The sequence below is a fragment of the Antedon mediterranea genome, chromosome 2 (genome assembly GCF_964355755.1).
Source record: "Antedon mediterranea chromosome 2, ecAntMedi1.1, whole genome shotgun sequence".
NCBI classification, from domain to species: domain Eukaryota; kingdom Metazoa; phylum Echinodermata; class Crinoidea; order Comatulida; family Antedonidae; genus Antedon; species Antedon mediterranea.
Window position 1 is genome coordinate 9429413 of NC_092671.1, and position 23722 is coordinate 9453134.

At 31.2% G+C, this 23722-nt stretch overlaps 2 protein-coding genes across 12 annotated transcripts in view; one reads left to right on the forward strand and one right to left on the reverse strand.

Moving 5' to 3' along the window:
* The first annotated feature begins 30 nt into the window (after nucleotides 1-30).
* Nucleotides 31-23722, forward strand: part of LOC140040310 (zinc phosphodiesterase ELAC protein 1-like) — a 39604-nt gene continuing 15912 nt past the window's right edge. Inside the window, exons 1-9 of the mRNA XM_072086147.1 lie at nucleotides 31-196; nucleotides 1050-1165; nucleotides 1463-1660; nucleotides 2007-2101; nucleotides 2352-2447; nucleotides 2540-2688; nucleotides 2852-2983; nucleotides 3471-3562; nucleotides 3910-4062. Coding sequence (XP_071942248.1) covers nucleotides 118-196; nucleotides 1050-1165; nucleotides 1463-1660; nucleotides 2007-2101; nucleotides 2352-2447; nucleotides 2540-2688; nucleotides 2852-2983; nucleotides 3471-3562; nucleotides 3910-4029 — 1077 coding nt within the window. The 5' untranslated portion in view covers nucleotides 31-117 and the 3' untranslated portion in view covers nucleotides 4030-4062. The remainder of the gene's footprint in view (nucleotides 197-1049; nucleotides 1166-1462; nucleotides 1661-2006; nucleotides 2102-2351; nucleotides 2448-2539; nucleotides 2689-2851; nucleotides 2984-3470; nucleotides 3563-3909; nucleotides 4063-23722) is intronic.
* The window catches only part of LOC140040309 (uncharacterized), a 41035-nt gene continuing 21697 nt past the window's right edge, over nucleotides 4385-23722 (reverse strand). For 5 of the 11 annotated variants that reach the window (XM_072086139.1, XM_072086143.1, XM_072086135.1 and 2 more), the window contains exons 3-15: nucleotides 22922-22948; nucleotides 19547-19573; nucleotides 16966-17429; nucleotides 16800-16841; nucleotides 16335-16386; nucleotides 15966-16090; nucleotides 14913-14994; nucleotides 14232-14341; nucleotides 11215-11310; nucleotides 9108-9203; nucleotides 8506-8601; nucleotides 7956-8336; nucleotides 4385-7291 (exon numbers count right to left, since the gene is read on the reverse strand). In XM_072086139.1, coding sequence (XP_071942240.1) covers nucleotides 7205-7291; nucleotides 7956-8336; nucleotides 8506-8601; nucleotides 9108-9203; nucleotides 11215-11310; nucleotides 14232-14341; nucleotides 14913-14994; nucleotides 15966-16090; nucleotides 16335-16386; nucleotides 16800-16841; nucleotides 16966-17429; nucleotides 19547-19573; nucleotides 22922-22948 — 1685 coding nt within the window. In that variant the 3' untranslated portion in view covers nucleotides 4385-7204. The remainder of the gene's footprint in view (nucleotides 7292-7955; nucleotides 8337-8505; nucleotides 8602-9107; nucleotides 9204-11214; nucleotides 11311-14231; nucleotides 14342-14912; nucleotides 14995-15965; nucleotides 16091-16334; nucleotides 16387-16799; nucleotides 16842-16965; nucleotides 17430-19546; nucleotides 19574-22921; nucleotides 22949-23722) is intronic. The other 6 variants (XM_072086136.1, XM_072086137.1, XM_072086144.1 and 3 more) reach the window with 6 other exon arrangements.

Here is a 23722-nt window from a genome sequence, read left to right on the forward strand (position 1 = left end):
AACGTTATATTATTGTCAAAATCACTCATGCATTAAATAGAATCTTCCGGCGTAAAAACTTCCGGCGTATCCGTGACCCCTACAATACTGGCACGTTTTTGTGTTTGGAAACAGAAAATGGACATCACCTTTCTTGGAACTGGTTCCGCTTATCCTTCCCCAAATAGATGTGCATCATCTTTAATATTTAGAAATGGTGAGGAAAGATGAAATGTTTAGTTATGTTTGGGCCTCTCTTTCCTAGCCTCTGCCTACTAGAGTTAGTAATTATAGTAAAAGTAGGCCTAGTTAGTAGTAGTAGGCCTAGTCTGAACGTTATTTAAAAGCCCACTAGGCTATACTCGCCTACTAGAGTAGGTCTACAGTAGTAGTATCTCCCGGAGTATCTAGGCCTAGCAAGGCTAGACTGGCCCAATTTATTAACTTAAATATTATTGCCTAGGTCTTAATCGATGAATGCCTCGACCATTAGAGAGGTTTCGCAATCTTACGAATACGATAACGAAAACGGATACTTCACGCACACGTATTCGTTTTCGTAAGCCATAAAAAAATCTGTTTCGCATGGCAACGAAATATTGAGGCGCGTCCAAAATATGACTGCGGTAAATTTGAGCGAAGCGCAGGTACGTGTTGCTTGGTGCTTGGCTGCCTAGGCCTAGCGTAACATAAAAACGAGTGAGGACTTTAAAAACTGCTATTTATCAAAATTGACTTGGCATTTTAGTAAATTACTTTAGTAAATTACTTTCAATAAATCTATAATTATATTATAATCATGAATCATTCCTGATTCAAATGCAAAATGTGCAAAATAGATCAAAAACTATACTCGTTTTGTAGTTACGAATATGACTGGTGATATTCGTCAACACGAATACGCTTTACGAATATGAAATGGGGATCAGCTCAAAAGTTTCAAAAATGTATGACGTATCCGTTTTCGTTATCGTATTCGTAAGGTTGCGAAAACTCCCTATTATTATTGTGTTGTGGTTGAGGTTCACATATTACTAAATTTAAAAAAAAATTTTTTTTTTATTTTCCAGATGGAGAATGTTGGATGTTTGACTGTGGAGAAGGCACACAAATACAACTGCAGCGAAGCATTATACGTGCTGGAAGGATTACGAAAGTGTTTATAACCCATCTGCATGGTGACCATGTAAGAAACAATGTACTGTAGTAAAACAGTGATGTAGCCACGAGAAATAAAGTGGTCCGGTTTTCGCAACAAACAATCTCTGTTCAAGCCACTGGGTTGTCAAAGGCATTATGTGAAAAAGTGGTCAGGTTGAAACTTTACCAACCGTACTGGTGTCTATGGCTCTGCAAAGGACCAAGAGCAATGTGTTTAATGCTTTATAGATTGACATATATTTTAATTGATTATATTATAATAAATTTATTTAATACTGTTATACATAAAATTTGATTGATTTGTCTAATTCTAATTACACAGTTATATGGTCTTCCTGGATTTCTGAATACAATCAGCTTTGGGACAATTGAAGAACGTGAACCTATTGAGTTATATGGACCAACAGGACTGCGAAGATACGTCAGGACGAGCATGGATATATCACGATCTCAATTGAACTACCCGCTTATCATTAACGAGTTACAGATTACTGATGACATGTTACCCGAAGACTGGACAGTAAGTGATATACATCAATTGATCTTTATCATGCACTTTTACATAAGACCTTCAGTTTCATATTAGTGAATTTCATTTATATATATCATAAGGTGTAGAAGAGCACTACACCTCATAACATTCATTGAACATCCTTGTAATTGGGAGCAACCTAGCACACCACCATCATCATTGAACTGGACAATGAATGGGTTGATTATTCATGTGAGCAATACAGCACTTGGGCAAAGTATCTATGGACATCATTGATGATATCAACAACATAAGATCATATGTTATTATGTGTTGGTAGTCTTCTTACCTCAACATTCTTAAAAATAGATTTGTGTCTTTTTAATTTTTTAAGGATTGGCAGTCTAATTATGAGAGCACGGAACCTCAGCATCCATCGGAACAACCTGGACGGACAATAACAAAAGATGAAAATGGAATATGGAATATGTAATTTTATATCCATACAATATATGGTATTCTTGTAATTTCTTGATTAGATTCTTATGAGATATTACTTAATTGTTAAATGATCTAAATCTATCACTAGAAGTACCTTTTACATTATCTAGTGGAATGTGTATGCCCCATACATAGTAGGACTGGGCTGCCTGTCCCACTTTGTACTGTAGCAGTAAAGTGGTATATTCCAACCAGTCGTCCGAGTTAAAATCTGTTATGCTATAATTTATTTTTGCAGTTTTGAAAATGAAACTTTTATAGTACAAGCAGCCCCACTAAAGCACCGTGTTCCAACGTTTGGATATATAGTTCGAGAAAAAGACCAGCCTGGAAGGTACTTGTTATATTCTAAACATTTTTTTTTTAATTACTATATGAAATATGTATTTTTGTATTGATAATTATGAATAATTTTCATTTTGTTAGTCTCAATGCAAAACATCTAAAAGATCTAGGTGTTCCTGCTGGACCACTGTATGGCAAGTTAAAGAAAGGGGAGTCAATCACTACTCCTGATGGGACTGTTGTGAGACCAGAAGATGCAGTAGGTCCTCCGAAACCAGGAAGAAAAATTGGTAAATATAAAAGAATCCACCACCTCAGCCCCACCTTTGGGCTGATGTAATAACATTTTGGAATAGGTCCCCGGATATCATCATGGCATTTGGCAATGGGATTTTGATTTGGAAGAGGCATTTATTTTCATACTAACCGGATATATGCCTTTTTTTTATTTAGCATTTCTTTGGGATACCTATGATGCTTCTTTAGCAGCCCCACTACTTCAGGATGTTGACGTTATGGTGCATGAAGCCACTATGGAGAATGAGATGAAGGAGAAATGTGTTTTAAATGGTCACTCAACTCCTGGTAAAGAAATATAATGCAATAGGCTTCTACAGAACTAATATGGGCATAAAATGGCCACAAATGTATTCATCATCTTGTGCCATCAATAGATAAAAATGTAACCATGCTGTAAACAAAATACAGTGTTAGTATTGTTGATGATTATGCCCTATCCCTCCAGTGTATAGACATTCTGTTTTTTTAAATTAAGATTACGTATATTGCTACAATACCCTTACATTTGAGGTTTTCCCCCTAGTTGTTGTCTTGTATTGTCCCTGTTCATGTGTCCTATATTTTGTTTCTTTGGACCATGTACTTTTTATACTAATTGTACTGTTTAGGCTGGCCCAACTCAAGATTTTTATCTTCTCTGGAATCTGCCTACTTTATTTAATTGATTCCTCTCTATTTTCACAGTCATTTTAAAATGTATTCTTAATTTGTTACTGGTTTTCTATTTATATGATGTTAAAAGAAGAACATAAATGTAAATGCTTTTTTTTAGAGATGGCTGGTGAATTTGCACGCAGTGTTTGTGCTAAAAAACTAATTATAACACATTTCAGTCAACGTTACAAGACATCGTCAGATAATGAGGTGAGCTTTATATGTCATCATCATTATTACGTATCATAACAACTAAATCCCATTTATATTATCAATATTGTTCTTCTTCTTTATACGTTTATGCTTGTTCTTCACTCTAAGTAGATACAATCAGCAATGGGTATAAAATGGGAGCAGCGTTCCTAGTTGCTACTACTACTTTTTAAAATTATCCAAATCAATATCCCACATTACTTTTTATAGAAAACCAAGTCTATGATATGATACAATATAATCCAATGATATGCGAAAGTTACTGTTTAAATTATTAGAATATTTTTTATATCATATTATACAATTTAGTAATTTTTATGGTGAGTCTGTTTTGTTATTTTTAGGAAGATGAACCAACAACAACAAAATTACTGCTACAAGCCAAAGAAGCTTTTCAAAGTGACAATGTAGTAGCAGCAGCAGATTTACTGACCGTGTCTATACCTAGCCTGAGCCTGAGGTGATGACTATTGTAGGCCAAGGCTTGTTCGAACCAGGTTGGTATAAAATAAAGTAATTTAAATTGTAACCACTGATTACATTACAGTATATAAATAGTATAAATGGGAAAAAAGGAAAAAAAAACAACAAAAAATTAACTCTAATAAGGGGCCAATACTGTTCTGTTAATTATAAGGTCTATTTTCAGCGTTAAAAACATGTTTAAAGTCTCCTAATTTTACCAGTGGAAAAGTCAGCGTCTCAGGATTTCCTCTGATTAAAGATGTCCCCTGAATTTGAAATGCCATTAATGGGTTTACTATAGATTTCTTTCTTTATAGATAGGATTACACATAAAATAACAATTATTGTCTCATATTTCTGTCAACACATTTATTAACTAGAAACTTGCATACCATAACACCACATAATTCCAATAATATGTACAAAAAGCTGCCAAAAAACAAACAAAAGATAATCTGCTTAAGACACAAGAATTGTACACTGTTTAAGTTTTTTTCAAAAGTTGGATTTTTTGTGGCAAGATTTTGTGGAACATTTGTGGTAGATTAGAATAATGAAATATCAGGGACAACTTTTTCCTGGTACAGTATACCGAAAAATCAATAATAGCTTTTGAAAAATTGATCTTGCTAAACAAAATAAGATAGTCTCTCTTCAAACCTGAATAAATCAGTGTTTATAAATTCTTATTTCAGTATACGTAGTTATTGTAAACTCATAAGGAATGATGCACAATAGAATCATTGTAAAAAATGTTTATAGTTTATCAATTGTATTCAATAGAATACATTGTTTTATAAGGTAATGTAAATTCAACTTTTGTTCTACAGTATAAGTAAAGATTATTGAATCATAATTTGGGCCTGGCATGTGGTTTAGATAGGACCTTTCAAAACACTACCTAGTAAATACATTACACTGTTTTTACATTGATTAAAATCATAATTAAATTTAGTTACAATATACACATTATTTCTCTTAATAAGCTTTTTACTTAATATATATTACCAACACATATAATTACTAATAGTTTAAAGCAATGTTTCTGTGTAAACAAATTATGTATTTTTTTATATTAATTACACATAATTAGAATAAAATTTATGAATTTATTATTTTTCTTTAAATTAATTTTCACACAGCACATATTTTGTGTGAGTTCCAAACAGCACAATAAAAATTGTCTGTATTTTAACATTTTTTTATACATAATTAGCCAAGCAAATAAGATAATAAATACAACATATTAATTTATATTTATAATTTTCATTTTTTCACTCTATCAAATTTGATATTATATCATTTTCTTTGTACTTTAAACAAATCTAAAAATATCCTAAATTTCGCCAAATTGAATACAAAAAAATGTCATTACATTAATGTTCCACATTTTAATACTTATAATATTAACAACCATATACATAAATTTACAATCAATCTTATGAAATTCATTTATAAATTAATATCTGCAACATTTAATAATGAATTCTTAAAGCATAAACATCAAAGAAATATACAGTTTGTATCTAATGTTTCTTAAAATACATTGCCACAATTTGAAACTATGTTTTTTTTTACCCTTAAGTCTTACTTTGGGTCCTACACTAGGTAGCACTATGCCTAAAATTATTTCTTGTTATTCGTATACATTTCCTAGATATTAACCGTAGGATGTCAAAATTACATTAAGAGTTGGAAGTCGCTGAACAATAAAATAAGCTTGTGTCAATTAAAAATCTATTTGCATTTTTACTTTTTTTGTACTGTTTCTTGAAAATAACATGATTCATAAACACTATCATATTTGTAATAAGCAGAAAAGAGTTTTGTCACCCTGTTTTTTAATTTTTTACTTATCAAAGAGAAGCAGTTAATTGTTTCGAACCTATAGCTGACAACAAATATTTAAAGTAAAGGTCGATTATATTCAACAAATAAAATGTTCTATTGAATTTTATTATTTTAATAATATTTACTTGATATAATATTTACTGCAATATATTATTTACTGCTCAAAGGTAACTAAATATCACATTTTTTTTTTAAATTATGGTTTTTTCAATATTAACATTAAAGATACTGTAACATAGAATAATCATACCAGAAAGTTGCTACATTCTTTACTACAGTAGACTTGGCTTCATACAAGTGTAGTACATACATTCTTTACTACAGTAGACTTGGCTTCATACAAGTGTAGTACATACATTCTTTACTACAGTAGACTTGGCTTCATACAAGTGTAGTACATACATTCTTTACTACAGTAGACTTGGCTTCATACAAGTGTAGTACATTTTCTGCTACATACCTTTATTTTTATACTTTGTGATAAAGTCAAGCACATAAAATATAGGTATATTGTGTTATTTTGATTATTGTGAATATGATTTAAGTACATTTTAGCCTGATTAATTTACTTGTACAAAAGTTGTAAAATGATCTTATTGCTAGTAAAGTAAGATTTACATCCATACACCATTGAATTAAAGTAAAAGTTGAGAATGTCTCAATGAATTACAGACAGCTTTCCTAGTATTAGAAGACAATTGTAGCATAACTGCCAAAACGTTTTAGGACATTCTTAACCACATGGTGTACTGCAAGCCTTATTTTACTAGTGTTTATCCAAATCTTTAAACATATTTGTTATAAATACCGTGTCTTTTTTTTTTGTCCTTCAATTTTATTTGTAGCTCAAAATATGAGTTAAATTTTGTCTGTATAAAATCTGAATACAAAAATACTTGGTAATGATCCTCTCTTTGTGTACAACTAACTTCCCAGAAGCAGGTGTTTAAGTATGTGGACTTAACCAAGATAGTATAGCCTATACATATAGTTAGGATTCAATTTTAAAGTGTACATTTATATACGATACTTATTACATTTCATGGTACCGTCCATGCATGTTACATAATGGATATTTGTGGCATGTTACACTCTGTTGTTTTTAGGTATTTAGTTGTGCTGCTATATAATGGGTATTTGTGGCATTTAATTGCAAGGTATTACTGTTCTTTTACCAATAATTTAATACCAATTTTGAATAACTTTTATTTACTTATTTCTTTCCAGTTCAAAAATATTGTGCTAATAGTCGTTACGTTGAACTACTGTATAATTGTTGTTCTCCTGTTTTTTTGATGATTATTTATTTCAGAGATCATGTTCTCATTCTTCTTCACCTTCAACGAGTACCATTCCGCAATCTGTCCGTGGGGTCGCTGTTTCTTTGAAGTTCAATTTCTCATCCAATATCTACAAATATAATATATAATAATAACTCAATTGTCAAGAAATATTTAAAATTATGTTTAATTATGTTTGAATAAAAGTAACAAATTAAGACATATTATTTTGACCTAAACATGTTTTAAACAACAGCCAGGTAAACAAAAATAAATAAATAGGGGCGGCTCTACTATTGTATTTACAAAGCAATCTCTGATTAGTTGTCTTAATTGTAAAAAGATGACTGTTGATAAAAGCAGAAGCAATTAAAAATAAAATGTATAAAGTCCTCATTTACGTTACCAACTATTGGATTCAATACCTTGATATTGCCACCCTAGGAGTGTACGATATATTAGCCAAAGAGTCAAGTCTACTCTCTGCTTTTTCTGAGAAGTCTACCTAATCTATCTAAATCAATATTGTATGAAATAAAAATACATTTGAAACAATTAATATTAAAATTCTGTACAATAACAATAAGTCACCTAATTATTAATGTCTGTAATCATGTTTCTGTGTTTGGTATTGAGGCCAAAGGTCAAAGGTAAGGGTTGTCAAACAAGTGCTCTTTGTTGAGTTGTAGCCTCAAATTTTCAACCGATTTCAATTTATCGAGGGAAAAATAATAAATAAGATAAAAATTTTAATAAAATTTAATTATTGTACAACTCAATAAATAATTTCCCACCTGTATATTGCCACCTCCAGGCTGATGCTTAAGGTTGATCTTCGACCCGACCTTTGGCGCTGCCGTTTCTTTAAAGGTCAACTGTTCATTAAGAATCTGGATATCTCCCCCACCAGGCTTGTGTTTTATATTAACCTTTGAGCTGACTTTTGGAGCAGCATTTTGCTTAAATTTAAGTTGTTCATTAGTGATCTGAATATCTCCTCCTCCTGGTTGGTACTTCAAATTGACCTTTGACCCAACCTTAGGCGCTGCTTTCTGTTTAAATGTGACCTGCTCGTCAACAATCTGGATGTCACCTCCTCCTGGTTTGTGTTTCAGATTATCCTTTGATCCTACCTTTGAGGTCGTCTTACTAAAGTCCAATTTACGGTTCTCAATCTAGAATTTAATGAGATCCTTTTCATCAGAAAAAATTATGAATTTATTTTACAAAAACATCAAAATTGTTGGCCATGTGGATGCGCATACTTATCTATTTTGGTATTGCTGACACTGATGTTGTAATTTGTTGCTGTGGGTATAACATATAAATGTTGTTATTATTTACTTTGACCTGTCCACCTCCAGGTGTGTGCTTGGCATTGTGTAGTGACCCTATCTTACTTTGGGCCTTTTCTTTAAAGTCCACTTTTTGATTCAAAACCTGTGGAAAATATAATAATATAAATACAATATGAAATGATGAATAAAGCCTTGGCAATGCGAAATCCGTGCTTATTTTTGCTATCTTCATCTTTACTGAAAATCAATTGTGAATTGTTCAATCATAAACACTGTGTAGCTTTGTGCTGTTTTAAAATACTGAAGTCTTGAGTATTGTTGTAGGACCGTAATCAAAAGCTACCCACTATCCTATATAATTAATTTTTGTTTATAACTGAAATATCTGTATTCAGTTTGCTGTAACTTTAGAATTGAAGAGTTTTGTTTATACAGTGTTTTATTTTTTCTTCAGATTTCTCTTTAAGATCTTTACTTAAATTATTTATAAAAATTAACATTCTAGTTTCTTGTTATTGATTACTACCATAATGTATGTAAAATGAAAGGGTAGAGATAATATCAACAGTTCATTTCTCTGGATTGAAGACGCTGTTGATAAAAGCAGATAATTAAATTTAATGAAAAATAAAACTAAGCATGCAATACCTGGACATTGCCACCCCTAGGAGTGTACGATCTATTGGTCAAGGAATCAAGTTTACTCTGGGCCTTTCCTGAAAAGTCTAGTTTAATGTTTGCAATCTAAATCCATGATGCCAAAATAAAAACAGTTGAAAAAAAAAGAACAACAATTAATAACATGCTACATGCATCCATGCTTTTATAAATAACTGACCTGAGGTCAGCTGCATTAAGTGACCTGAGGTCAGCTGCAATAACTGACATGAAATCAGCTGCAATAACTGACCTGAGGTCAGCTGCAATAACTGACCTGAGGTCAGCTGCAATAGATGACCTGAGGTCAGCTGCAATAAGTGACCTCAAGTTAGTTGTGGAGTGAGAGTAATGAAAATGTAGGCCTATCATTTAAATTAGAAACTTATATTTTTAAATGTTTTCATTAATATTGCAATAAAATAAAAGCATAATGTTAGTATGCACCACATATACTTGTACAAAATGCATACTAGCCATATCAAATCAAAATTGCAATTACTAATTGAGCAGTATTTTGTGGCAATGCATCGATGATGATACTATAATGCCCGAACCTAAAGATAGAATGCTACACTAAACTCCATAGTCTGAAAGTTAATAGTGCTATTCCCTGTAAAAGATCATTATCATTGTGCTGCCGTCAAAGTCCAAAGTTAATTGATCCTTCCCAAGTCAAAAGTTACAATGCTATTCCATAACTCAGAAGTTAATTGTTCTGCCTAGAGGTCAGAAGACATTATCGCTATTCCTTGTCAGAAGTTAATTGTTCTATGCCATAAACATATAATTATTCATTATAGTGTTCAAATATATTTCCGTTTGCGAAAAATGGTTTTGTTCATATTCTACACTGTGTGACCTCAAACCTGGTAGCAATTTGAATAAGAAGTCCAATGATTAATGTAAATTACTTGCTTCTACAAATTTAGAATAATATGAATGCATTATATAGGATATTGAACGAAAACAGCTTTTAGCTTAGATTTTTTTTTATTTGAGAATGCGTAAAATGTTAGTAATCATAAGCATGTGTATTATGAATTATCTATCCAACACCCAGATATAACTTATTCTCCATTTACCCATTTAACATTATGATTAATATTTATCACATAATCTAATCTATAAACTACTGTAAATCCTTCAATTTTTATCTATACTCTTTTCATTTCTCATGTCATCTTTCTACCTTTTTTTTCCATTATACTGTATACAGTATATCATAAATCATTTTTTATCTATCTTTTCATCGCTCCTTTCATCTTTCTATCATTTTTTTATTGTAATTACATATCCATTAAATAACAACCTATATACTATATGTACTATAATCTACAAATAAATCCTTTCATTAATTGTATCTGTCTTTTTTCTTTTCATCTTTCGATTTTTTCCCCTTGTTATTAAAATATATCCATTAAATATCAACCTATGTGTGCTATTAATCTACAAATAAATCCTTCCATATTTATCAACCTATCTATCTTTCGGTGTATGTGTCGGATTAAATTACCTACAGACATGGGTACCTTACAGAATATGCACTGTCTATTACGTTATACAATCCTATTATAGGCTTAGTTAAGCATTGATTTTCAAATAGGGTTGATACACTTGCCGTACAATACTTGCCGTCTAAATTTCAATTTGCATTTCATCCATTAATAGATTATACACATGTGATGCCCATGAATTTATTATAACACATGCATTGCATCTTATGTGTCTATTTTTATAATTTTAATATCAATATCCTGATTTCTTTTGGAGAAAAGGAAGCACTTGAAAAATGCCAAAATTAAGGGATACATTTCAAAATTTTGTAATAAAATGTCTGATTTTTCTGAATGTACCTTTTAAACTTTTTACTTTTAAACTAACCCCTCCATTATGTTTTCTTCAAAACTTTATAAAAAGTCTGACCCTTCATGTAATTTGTTCAGAGCTTAAAATCAATACCAGTTGAATTATGTATTATTAGTGTCTAAGAGTTAACCAAGCACATTGAATATATTCTATGCTCGCAAAATTCCTGATTCCATGCCTCCACCATTCCTGTTAAGCAAGTGCAATTGGGAGCGTGCGGGACCTATACCTTGATTTTACCGCCGCCAGGGGTATGTCGTATGTTGTTCTTTGAACCAACTTTACTTTTCGCATTCTTCGCAAATTCTACTTTATTGTTCATAATCTATTCAGATAAAATTGGTGAAAATAGTTTTAAAAATTCTAAAAATAGTAAATTAAAAACAAAATATAAATTTGAAAAAAAAAGTAGATCAAATACCTTACAAAAATTGTTCTCATATTATTCTACAGTATGGTATGATTTTTTGCCAAATGCGTTTTATTGCGATACATCAGAATGCAATTTGCGTATCTGATAGGTTTTGTGAACTCAATCTGAAATGCACCTGTTTTCTAAAAGCTATATAGCTATTACCAATTATGTATACAAATATTATATAAAAAGTTCTCTGAGCTATATCCTATCTATCCTCCTAGATATACTGTAAATGTATCTCAAATAATACGGCTGTAAACATCAGTTTGTAAACATTGTTGTTAAAAGTAGAAATGCTGCTGCAATATGCAAATTTTATTTTTGCCATTTAGATCGGTGTCACAAATTATATTATATATTATTTTTAATTTAAATTTATTTCAAACACGATTTTTAGCTTAAACATCCTTTAATGTATGTTACAACCCATTTTCCCCCGTAATAATGGTGCCCCTCAACTTCGTGTCAAGGGCTTTCTGGGGCCCTCTTGAGAACCTAGTTCAGAACCTTGCTCTGCTGCCTAAACAATGTCATATTATTACTGATAAAATGAATTTTCAATTTTATATCATCTGTATCTTAATAACATTATGCAAATTATTGTAGGGATAGGGTCAAATGTGATGACTAATGCTTTAAATAAATGAAAGCACAACAGCAACAAAATTCAATGTGCATTGTGACAAGCTTTCACAGAAATATCAATAGCTACTTTATCACGAAGCTTACAAATATAAAAACATAAAAAATGGATATAAATCTATTTATAGCATCAATCATACGAGAAATAAAAACCAAAAATAATGTAAAACATAAATAAATTGTTTTGATCATGTCTTGAAACAATATTAGCATTCAAATACACATTTAATGTAAACAAATTAAAAAATACAATTTAAACAAAATTTCTTTCTTAATTAAACCTAAACCGCAGCAACAGTAATGTATGTATTTGTAGAAAACAATTTTTAGAATATCCTTTTTTCAGTCTATTTATTAATTTATTATCTAAGTTATTGTTATCAATCTTAGTTTATTAAAATTTGTATGGAAGTCGTTAATTTCTGGGTTATACCTTTTAAGAATTTTTTTTCCATGCAAATTATACGCACCGCAACACAAATTATAATAATGATATGTTCAAGTAAGTATATAGCTGATAAGTACTCCTGACATTTAAAGGAAATAAGAAATTAAAGGTGAAAAAATTTACGCGTAAAAATATTTATATTCTAAAATAAATTTGATATTAAAATCGTATATTAATGATATATTTATTAGTTAAAATGTGGTCTCTTTTTAGTAAAACAAGCTTTCATACTAAAGTAACTATAAAATTACTATTAAAAAGCTAAATTACAGTAAAACAGTCAAAGCATTGTATTTGAATTCATATGGATTTTACATAACATTCTAAAGCCGCATATTTAATGATATTAAAGCATGTCAATTTTTGCAAATATGAAAATAATCCAAAAAAATGGGTTTAAGATTAAAAGTTACAAATTTGGTGTTTTTTATATCAGAAATATTCTTTATACTACTTCAGTAGAAAGTAACTTAAATATCACTTTAAATCAAATAGTAAAATGCACTTTTTATAATGCAATGTCATGCACCAGTGTAAACTAATCAAGCCTGTACTTTTAGTTAATTATGCATTACGTGTTAAAAGAATTGAAAATTAGATTGAAACATGAAAAAATAGTACCAAAAAATGCAGGCAATTATATTGCTTTTATATGAGAAAGGTATACTGAAATGGCATTCATTAAAACATATAGTTAAAATACAGAGTATATATTAAAGAATTAATTAAAACACAGATTTCAAATTCATAAACTTCACTACAAAAAATAGAAATAGAAAAATATTTTGAGTTGTAGTAACCAGTTTATATGGTTTGTCAGGATAGTAGTGAGGGTCAAACATCTCCCTCTACTTTTGAATTATTAGGGACCAATTATTCGACCAATGTGGCACCAAAGAATACACTCTATAGAACTAAGTTTTAATATATTGTACTGTACAATACTTTCAATGTAGGCCTCAGAAAGAGTACCATTTTGGTGGCAAGGTTGTGTCCGTGACCAAATCAAGCCAAAGTATTCTTTGGTACCAAAGTTATACAATCAAAAAGGTCCTTAAAGTCATGCCGAGAGGATGACTCCTGTATAGTGAAGTTGATGAATAAAGGTAAACTCAAACCAAATACCCTGCATTGCTATATTACACAAAAGTTATACCTTAACATTTCCCCCTCCTGGAACATGTTTGCTGTTAGCCAGAGAACCTGTTTTACTTTTAGCCTCCTTTGAGAAGTCAAGTTTAGCATTAAATATCTATCAAAAATTAGTAAATAAAACAAAAAAAAACAAAACTATTTGAATCTAAATTCAACTACTGTACTCCTTTAGTTTTGCTGTAGTACTGTTTTCATTGCTAAATAGTATAAGTCAAGCAAGATAATCATGTTAAAATTCTTTTAATATTCTTCTTTTTCAAATGCGTCTAGGTCAAACTTCAACCCATACACATGGCTTAACAATAGGCCAATATCAATCATTAGTATTTTGTTAATCCAAATATCAATGTGTTAAAGTAGAATTTTAGGGTGAAAAAAAACAAACTAGTATGACGTTTATTAATATATTATTCCTTCTATTAATTACTATTAGAATTTATTTAGATCAATCAATCGAGAATTAACTGTAAATTCGAATAAATAAATTTGAAATTTCCCAATTTAACCTTATACTTACAAAATGTGTTTTGAGTACTTAATAACATTGTTTAGTTGAAGAATTGACAATTATTATTGACTTTACCTGCACATTGCCTCCGCTTGGTTTGTGCTTAGCATTGGCCAGGGATCCACACTTTGATTGAGTTCCACTGAAATCTAATGACTTGCTTTCAACCTTTACATTCCCACCACCTAAAATATATAATAATACTGTAATATCAAAAGTCTTAGTCAAACTAATGAAACAAGACTGACTTATCAATTTCCAATAGCAATACCGTACTGGGATCTTTTTTTTTTTGGAAGCTGAAAAACTTGAAAAAAAGTTGGAAAATTGATAATATTCATATTATTAAAATGTATTTTTCTAAATAGACGCTTACTATATAACTTTACAATAAAATTTAATGACAAAAAAACAAGAAGATCGACGTTTCGGAACCATCATGGAACCATGTTTAAGATCAAGTGATTGAATTATACAAAAACAACAAACACCAATGGGTAACAGGAAATACTAATTAATTGGTTAATGTTTGATTTGATGTTTATTAACCAATTAATTAGTATTTCCTGTCACCCATTGGTGTTTGTTGTTTTTGGTATTTTTCTGATAATAATAATTCATAATTTATGAAATAATGATAAAATAATAAATAAGTAATAATAAGCGTATATCAAAAGTTCTCCAATGCTTGTTTTTGTACAAAGTAATTTACAAATATATTTTAATTTTGTGGTGGTTTTATTTCTATTTGTTTACCTGGTTTATGCTTTATGTTTGCTTTGGATCCACACTTTGATTGAACTTGGCTATAGTCTTTTTTCTCATCTCTTATCTTCACCTGTAAAAAGAATAGGTATTATGAGCACATAAACAAAAACTAATTTATTTAAACATAATTCAATTTTCATCGCAAAGAATGATTATCATTGACAACTTCACCAATTAATCATTATGAATAATTAGCGCTTAGGTAGGTTTTCGCAACCTTTATATCGTAATTTATTTCTTAAACTTTTGAGCTGATCCCCTTTCATATTCTTAAAGAGTACCGGTATTTGTTTTGTTAAGAATAAGCAGTCATATTCCAAAATGAATAAAATATATAGTTTTTGATTTATTTTATCAAATTTTGCATTGCATCAAGAATGGAAATGATACTTAGTAGTAAAAACATATTTTTATAAATACAGATTTTTTTTATAGAACTAATTTACCAAAATTTTGAGGTCAATTTGGCGAAAATTTTAATAAATAGCCACCATAGCTATTAGAATGGCAGCCTCAACATTTTTTACATGTGAAACAGATTTTAACGGGCTTCTGAAAACATGTGGCATATATTTGTGTTTTTTTTACGTCCATATTATTATGTGAGGGAGTGTGGCGCAGTGTGTTGGACGTTCTACTACTGATCGGGGGAAATCGAGGTTCGAATCCAACTCTCGCTGCATTGCTTGTATCCTTAGGCAAGATACTTTACTTGCGTTTGCCTCCTCCACCCAGGTGTATAAATGGGTACCCAGTTAGATCAAAACACAACTTTGTGCTAATTACTAGCTGCATTATGGGAGTATGTTTCCATACGTGTTTGGTCCAAAAAATGACTGGGGTAATAATGTTCAGCGCATTGAGAGCTTGCTTACATGCGCTATATAAGAATGAACTATTATTATTACTGTATTAAATATAAAAATCATCATCAAAATTAAATCATAACCATAATGATTAAGATATCACACCATCACGATTATAATAATATAAGTATTTATATTTAGCACATTAAAATGATTAATGTTGCAGTTGTCTTACCTGTCCTCCTCCCGGAACATATTTGATGTTTGCAACTGACCCGACCTTTGACTTCACTTCCTTTACGTTTGGTTTCGGGCAGTCGCCAACTTTTGTCTTAGAAGGTGGATCTCGTCGTGGAGAATCTAAAAAGTATGCAATTTAACAATTCATTAAGCCTTAAGGTCAAGTTAGATATGGTCATTTTTTTTTATAGAAAATTATGAGGTCTACTAGAAAATTAAATTATTTTCATGAAAAATGTTATATGGTTTTGTTCTACCATAGAATCATTTTCAACAAATGAGTATAAAAATAAATTAATATTTGAAGACATTAAAAAAACGAAACTGTAAAATACAAGTCGCATTAAATTAGTATAATACTTACCAAGTTTACGTGGCGTTTTTACTGGAGACTTAACTCTTGGTGAAGGCATTTTCTGTAGAAGGAAGGAAACAGAATCACATATTACTAAATAAAACAGAAATTTATCCAAATGTCTAGTTTTCCTGTTCGTATTATGCTATAGTTCAGTAGATATGTGATTCGAAAAACAGTTGTTTATCTTAAATCCTTCTCGTAAAATGTTGATAGTTGACAACACAGCACAAGATCACAATATGTTTTTACGATGCGTTCTATTTTCATTGGTTCATGCGTAATTGTATTTTCTATCACAAAGTATTTAGGCAATTGGGCAGGCGCACATTTCGTGTTTCATTAGATTATAAAACATTTGAAATATGTTTATTTCAATATTTAGTGGATAAAGCAAAATTGCTCATTACGCGATGAGAAGAATACAAAAATCATAATGAGATATTTAAATATATATATAAATAGAAATCTTACTTTAGGGCTTGATCTTGGTGAACTAACTTTGGTAGATGCCTCCTGTTTAAAATATAAACATAATTTTCATTTTGACAAAAAAAAAACAGAATAGATCACATTATTTTGTATGAAATTTATAATTTTTATAATAAGCAAAGAGGTAACTGAAAAGTATGAACATTACCTTAGGACTTGATGGTGGTTCTTGATTAGTGCCAGCAGACTTTGGCCTTGTAGATAACCTTGGAATACCGCTTCTTGGACTTTGTGGCGTTGGTGACTTTGTGCCACTACTTCCAGAAGACAACTGCCTCTTTGCAATGTCAACTGATAGTTTTGGTTTTGCAGAAGTCGCTGCTGAATCTTTCTGTTCTGGTTCTTCAGATTGTGCTTCCACTTGGTTAAGTTCTGGTTCTGGTTCCTTTACTTCTTCTTGTATTTCTGATGGTGTTTCTGGTTGTTGTTCTTCAGGCTCTGGTGTCGCTGGCTCTGGTGTCGCTGGCTCTGGTGTCGCTGGCTCTGGTGTTTCTTGCACTGGTGTATCTTGCACTGGTGCTTCGTCTAAAGCATTGTGAATTGCTTCAGATTCTTGTTCTGGTTCTGACGTAGTTTCTGCAACGTTATCACCTTCCTCCTCAGGAACATGGGCTGTTACAAATAAAATAGAAAACAGATATTTACTTACCGATTTTCAAATTCAACCAAAGATTAATCTTTCAAATGGATTACTTTAAGTCTTTAAATTCAACTGGAGAAGTAGTCCAAATGATCAAAAACCTAGATGTATATATCCAGTTATCGCAGCTTTATTCAACACAACCTTTCTATATGGCGATTACTACATAATTGATTAGCGGCAGATATAGATGTTTGGCTTTATACTAGTAATTGCATCCGATGCACACTTTTGAATGGGTTGGAGTTGTGAAGTTGATGTGTTTTCAACACCACTTTAGGCTCTTATGTCCCTGCAGGATTTATTACCATTCCAGGCATGTAAGGCACATTTAAATTCGCTTGATTTGCAAATTGGGATTAATGCGTGTAGGGTATTCACTTACAAACTGTATCCGTTCATTAATATAAATAGAATACATGATTATTTGAATTAGTATGTTTATTAGCAAATATAAATGAAACAAATTACTTAATTAAAGATCACATAATTAAAGCCCCAAGAAACCAATTTTCGGCGGCCTGAATACAAAACATAGTTAGCTCTTAGATAAAGTGATGGTACTTATAGTTAAATCAAATCATAGAGGTATTATAATATCTCTATGGTTAAATTACATTCCCAAAAATAGTCCTATAGTTTTAAAGATGATATTGAACTACAGTAAATATAAATAATTCTATAAATTCTGATAAAAAAAATGGCTTCCATTGGGACACTCCTAGTACAGTAAGAAACATACAAGGAGTAATGTATGTTTTATGACCAACCCTTCATTCAGGGAATGTTCCTATTGGGATCCTCAAGTCCCTTTATTTATCTATTCAATCAATTATTCGTAATGTAGAAAATTAAGATACATCTTGGTATTTAAAGTAAGATTAAATCCTACACCAAGTGCGGTATGTTTTGTGTTTTATATTCCCTAGCATTTATTGACTGTTTATGTAAGAGTACCATACAATATTCCATGTTTAAACAAAGTCATTCATTTGTTTATTTTGCCAACTGTGAATGACTGGCAGTGTAAATGTACATTACAACTTATGAACATTTTAATAAGTTGCAGAAAGAAATGTAGAATAGAATACAACATTATCCCTCCTTGTGTTTGTAAATATGTTTGAACATGGACAAGAATATTCTTATTCTTTCTCTATGGTTTACATAAACAATGCCTACACCCTAGTTGTCACAATAATAATGTTGTAGTAATTAGTATTGAAATAGAAAATGATTATTCATAAGCAAGAACTTATTCTTTAGTGAATGAGAAAAAAAAACACTTCTTTTCGCTATGAAAATAAATAATTATCACTATTTGGAAATAAATATAGCACTGGCATTTTTTCAACAATTAAAAAGAATACAAATTTCTAGAATTATTTATATCTTTATGTATTGATCACTGAATTTGTTGTCAACTATCAGTACTTTGTAAGATGTTGCCCCAGGTTATATATTAGGTGGTGAAAAACCTCCGAATTGACGCCGATTTCAACCTCATCATTCTAGTCTATTTGTACTTTATTTCCTGCATTAATTCATTGAATCACTGGCACCATTTTAATCTCACTTGAATGCCTGATTCGTATCTAATTAACAAATTTCCTCTCTTTCTCGTAACATATACAAAGTTAATGTGTAACCTTCAATGCTATATCTGATTGTGTAATGAAAAATAATGACATACATTTAAATATTTATCAACTAAAAAATGGCATGATTTAAATATTCTCTACCGTAACATAATGCAATTTTTTTTATATTATTTTTGTACAAACTTTCAGAAAAGATATAATTTGTTTTTAAATCATTGTAAATCAATAATAATATTTTTAAGTAAAATATAATTCTGACTTGCGATTTCTTCAAATCTATATTAAGTTTTTACTTCATTTCTACTGAAGATATAATATATAAGAAGTTTTGAAGAAAGATAAAGAATTGCAGATATGAAGATGAAGGAACTGATTGCTTTAAAGATAGAGTCGAAGAAAGATCAGACAGAGGTTAAAGGTCAAATTGTTTAGTACAGTAGTAGATTTTTTAGTTGGGATACATGCATATAAACATCTACAGTATTTACCTGTGATACAAAACAACATTCCAGGTTCTAAACAAAACAATAAAAACCAGGATTAATAAGGAACAACTGACGACGTGATCATGCCAGCGATGTGATCATGCAAACAACGAGTAATGCGAAGGAATTGATCCTGCACAACAATGTGATCATGATACATGATTATGCAGATCAAGTGATCATGCAGGTGGCGATTAATTTCAACCATCTAAATTTCATCGTTCAAATGGTGTCTATAAAATATTAAATTCATGCCAACTATATCTTCTAATACTATTCTAATTTACTATTCTAATATTATGCAACTTGTTTTGCATGTTTTTTCATTTGTTTATTGTAGATAAAAGGCATATTATATTCTCATAGCTTTTTACAATTTTAGCAAAAGTAAAACCGTGCAGCACCAGTGGGCTACTTGGAACATTTTGCCATAGGAGTGCTACAGCTTGTTGGGTATTTTATGTCCAATACTTTCTACAATATGCTTGCTTCAATAAACAAATGGAAATCATGTTCAAATTGCATTCTCTACACTATAAGTAATACTAATTTTCTAGGATTTTGTTATGGTAACTAACTACATTTTTATGAGCAATATTAGTAAACTTTTTATACCTTCCTCAGCCTCGGAATATGCACACATTAGTAGAAAAGTTTAGTATCAAACAAGTGCATTATAATGATATATTGCAAGCGTTAATGAAATTGTAATGTATAAAACACCAAGCAAAATGAAGGATAAATGTAAAACATTAAAAAATCATTTTTAATTACAATATACTATTTAAAACAACTATTTTATACTGGGGAGTTAGTAGGCATAGGATTAATCGAGAACTTTGTTGTGTCTCAAAGTTGTCCTCCCCTTAATAGGGGTTCTATAGTTAGCGTATAATAGTTGTTATTGTTTTGTTCTACATGGTAATAACAGTAGCCTATGACTTATGAATTATACTAGCAATTATGAAGCACATGGTTGTCATATATCATATTTGTCATGACATTATGAAATGTCACAGAGCTTGTTAATGTCACGACACTAATGGTTTGTACTTGATAACAAAAATCTTCTTTTACACGTACTGTATCAATAGATTACAAAATCTACTTTAAAAAAATGGATATTTAGAGCATTCCAGTTGAAATTTAGGCACTATTTTTTTCCTAGACCTGTGTCCAGATTTAATTATATTAATTATTTGGTTATGCTTCATTCTCTGGAAATTGATTGTACAGACACATGGTTACGTATTACAGTACGTCTCCATGCCCTTCTTCACTCTTCTTCACTTTCACTCTGCCCTGTGGCCTCCTTCCTTTTTCACTATGCCCTCCTTCACTCTGCCCTCTTTCACTCTGCCCTGTGGCCTCCTTCCTTTTTCACTATGCCCTCCTTCACTCTGCCCTCTTTCACTCTGCCCTGTGGCCTCCTTCCTTTTTCCCTATGCCCTTCTTCCTTTTTCCCTATGCCCTCCTTCACTCTGCCCTCTTTCACTCTGCCCTGTGGCCTCCTTCCTTTTTCCCTATGCCCTTCTTCCTTTTTCCCTATGCCCTTCTTCCTTTTTCCCTATGCCCTTCTTCCTTTTTCCCTATGCCCTCCTTCACTCTGCCCTCTTTCACTCTGCCCTGTGGCCTCCTTCCTTTTTCCCTATGCCCTTCTTCCTTTTTCCCTATGCCCTCCTTCACTCTGCCCTCTTTCACTCTGCCCTGTGGCCTCCTTCCTTTTTCCCTATGCCCTTCTTCCTTTTTCCCTATGCCCTTCTTCACTCTGCCCTCTTTCACTCTGCCCTGTGGCCTCCTTCCTTTTTCCCTATGCCCTCCTTCCCTTTTGCCCTGCACCCTCCTTTCCTCTGCCCTGCACCTTTTCCCCCCTGCCCTGCACCCTCTTTCCCCTGCCATGCACCCTCCTTCCCCTCTGCCCTACACCCTTCTTCCCTTTACCCTACACCCTCCTTCCCCTCTGCCCTACACCCTTCTTCCCCCTGCCATGCACCCTCCTTCCCCTCTGTCCTTCACCCTCCTCCCTTTCCTTCATAGAGCTACCTCAATCTACACTCACCAAGAAAGGTTAATAATTGCAGATAAGTTCTTTGCCAATAATCCTTACAATTATTTGCAAGTTACAATTTAATGGCCTATCCAGTGAATCGATTCCTACAGAACTTAATGCATTGCAATTAAGACTGATTGTTTTTTCTTGGATTCAATGTTCTATAATTGTTTTGATCAAGTAGTGTGTAAATTAGATTAAGCTCACGCTGAATTGACATCCAGTCTGCACGTTCCTGATTATGTTTATTGTTTTTAAGTTATTATTCAAATGTATAGTAGACTAGAAGGCATATAATTATGGAACTTTCTATATATTTAAACAGCATAATTTGTGTTGATTGTCTATGTTAAAATTCATTATTAATTTTAGACATTTTAAAATATATTGTGAATATTTTATTGATTCAGATGCCTAAATATTAATTAATATTGTTTATTATGGTGAAATTGATTATTTTAGTTTATTGTTATTCTTCAGTTACTGTATGGTCTCAATTGTCTGTACACTTAGTTACAATAGAATCCCTATTAAGAGGAGCCTTCAGAAATTGAGTGTCCCATGAATAGGGGTTGGTTGTAGTACAAAACATACTGTAAATTGTCATCCATGATTGATTCACAGAAAAGGTGTCCCAAAGGAAGGCCTCTGCTATATTTATATTTGTTCTACAGTATGAATATGCATCTCAAATTAAAGAAATAAATGAATAATATACAAATAAAATATGAATGTTTCTGCACTCATCCTTGGCATTTCATAGTATTCATTGATGGATTCAGGAAAATACCACAAAAATGTAGTTTACTATTTAGTATTGTTCATAAGTCAATAAAAGTTTAACATGAGTAATACAGAAGGGATCAATCTAATCCTCTAATAAGAAGGATGGAGATAATCCATTATTGTTTATTTCAATTGTGTCTGGTTTTGTGGTCTGTTGTTGATTTGTGGAAAAGTTTAGTCTAAACTTTTCGATGCATTCAGAGTTTTTTTCTTCAAGTGTTTAAGTAAGTGCTAATGATAGTAGATGACATTATGTACTTTTATTTAAATTCTACAATAGGTAGTGTTAAATGTTCTAGATTGAATGTCAGAGATTTAGCGGATTTTTCTAAGTCGCCTTTGTTGGGTTCTTGTAGAAAGCATTAATGAGATTGGATTATGAGATAAGAATCAAGAATAAATATTAGAAAAAAAGATAGATAACTGTCAAAGGTGGCAATTAGCGTTTCATAGATTAGTATAGCAGTTGAAATTCAATTTTAGTAACATTTATAAAACATTTTAAGCACAGCAAATCTACAACTATACTTTAATATACTTACTCTTTTCATTTGGTTTCACTGCTTTAACTTTTGGTGAAAGATAAAAATGTTTTTATAATTGAAACTTTAAAAAAAGGTAATTGTAGATGTCTCCCCTAAACAGTAAACTACTCAAATAAACCTAAACTTCATTTAGAGTGATCTACTTAGAGATCAAAATATATAAGACCCTAGTTTTTTTTAAAGTTCTTTTTTTTAAATGGAGACCTGTGGTTTATAACTCCATTTCTGCATGTGTTAATGTTTCATCTCTAACTGAACCATGGAGCCTAGCATTATCCTGCCATGGTTCAATACTGTAGACATACATTTCTCTTCAATGTGTTGGATATGACACAACATAAAACCTAGTAGCATTTATTATGTTACTTCTCCCATTAGATTTAAGTAGGCAACAGTTTAATGCGTTCTAATTTAGGCTCTCATGTATAACAAGATCATGCAGAGTTGTTAAAATATAAGCTGACCGTAAAAATAACATCCCGGATTGGGTACAGTATATTTTGATAATACATCCCCTGCGATTTTTCCTCGGAAGATAAGATATCAGGTAATTAAAAAGAATGCAGTAAGTAAATTATCTTTAATTAGGGAAGAGTAAAATTTCGTTCTTCTGCAGTTGTAATGATATGGACCTCTTATCTATGACATCTTTTCAGGTGACTTCAAATATAAACATAATCACGTTTATGATAATTTTATGTTGTACTATTTTTTCAAATTCAAAATAAATAACCGATAAATTAATATTTTTTATTGGTAACGATGCATATTCAAATATAAAATTTAAAAAAAAAAGAC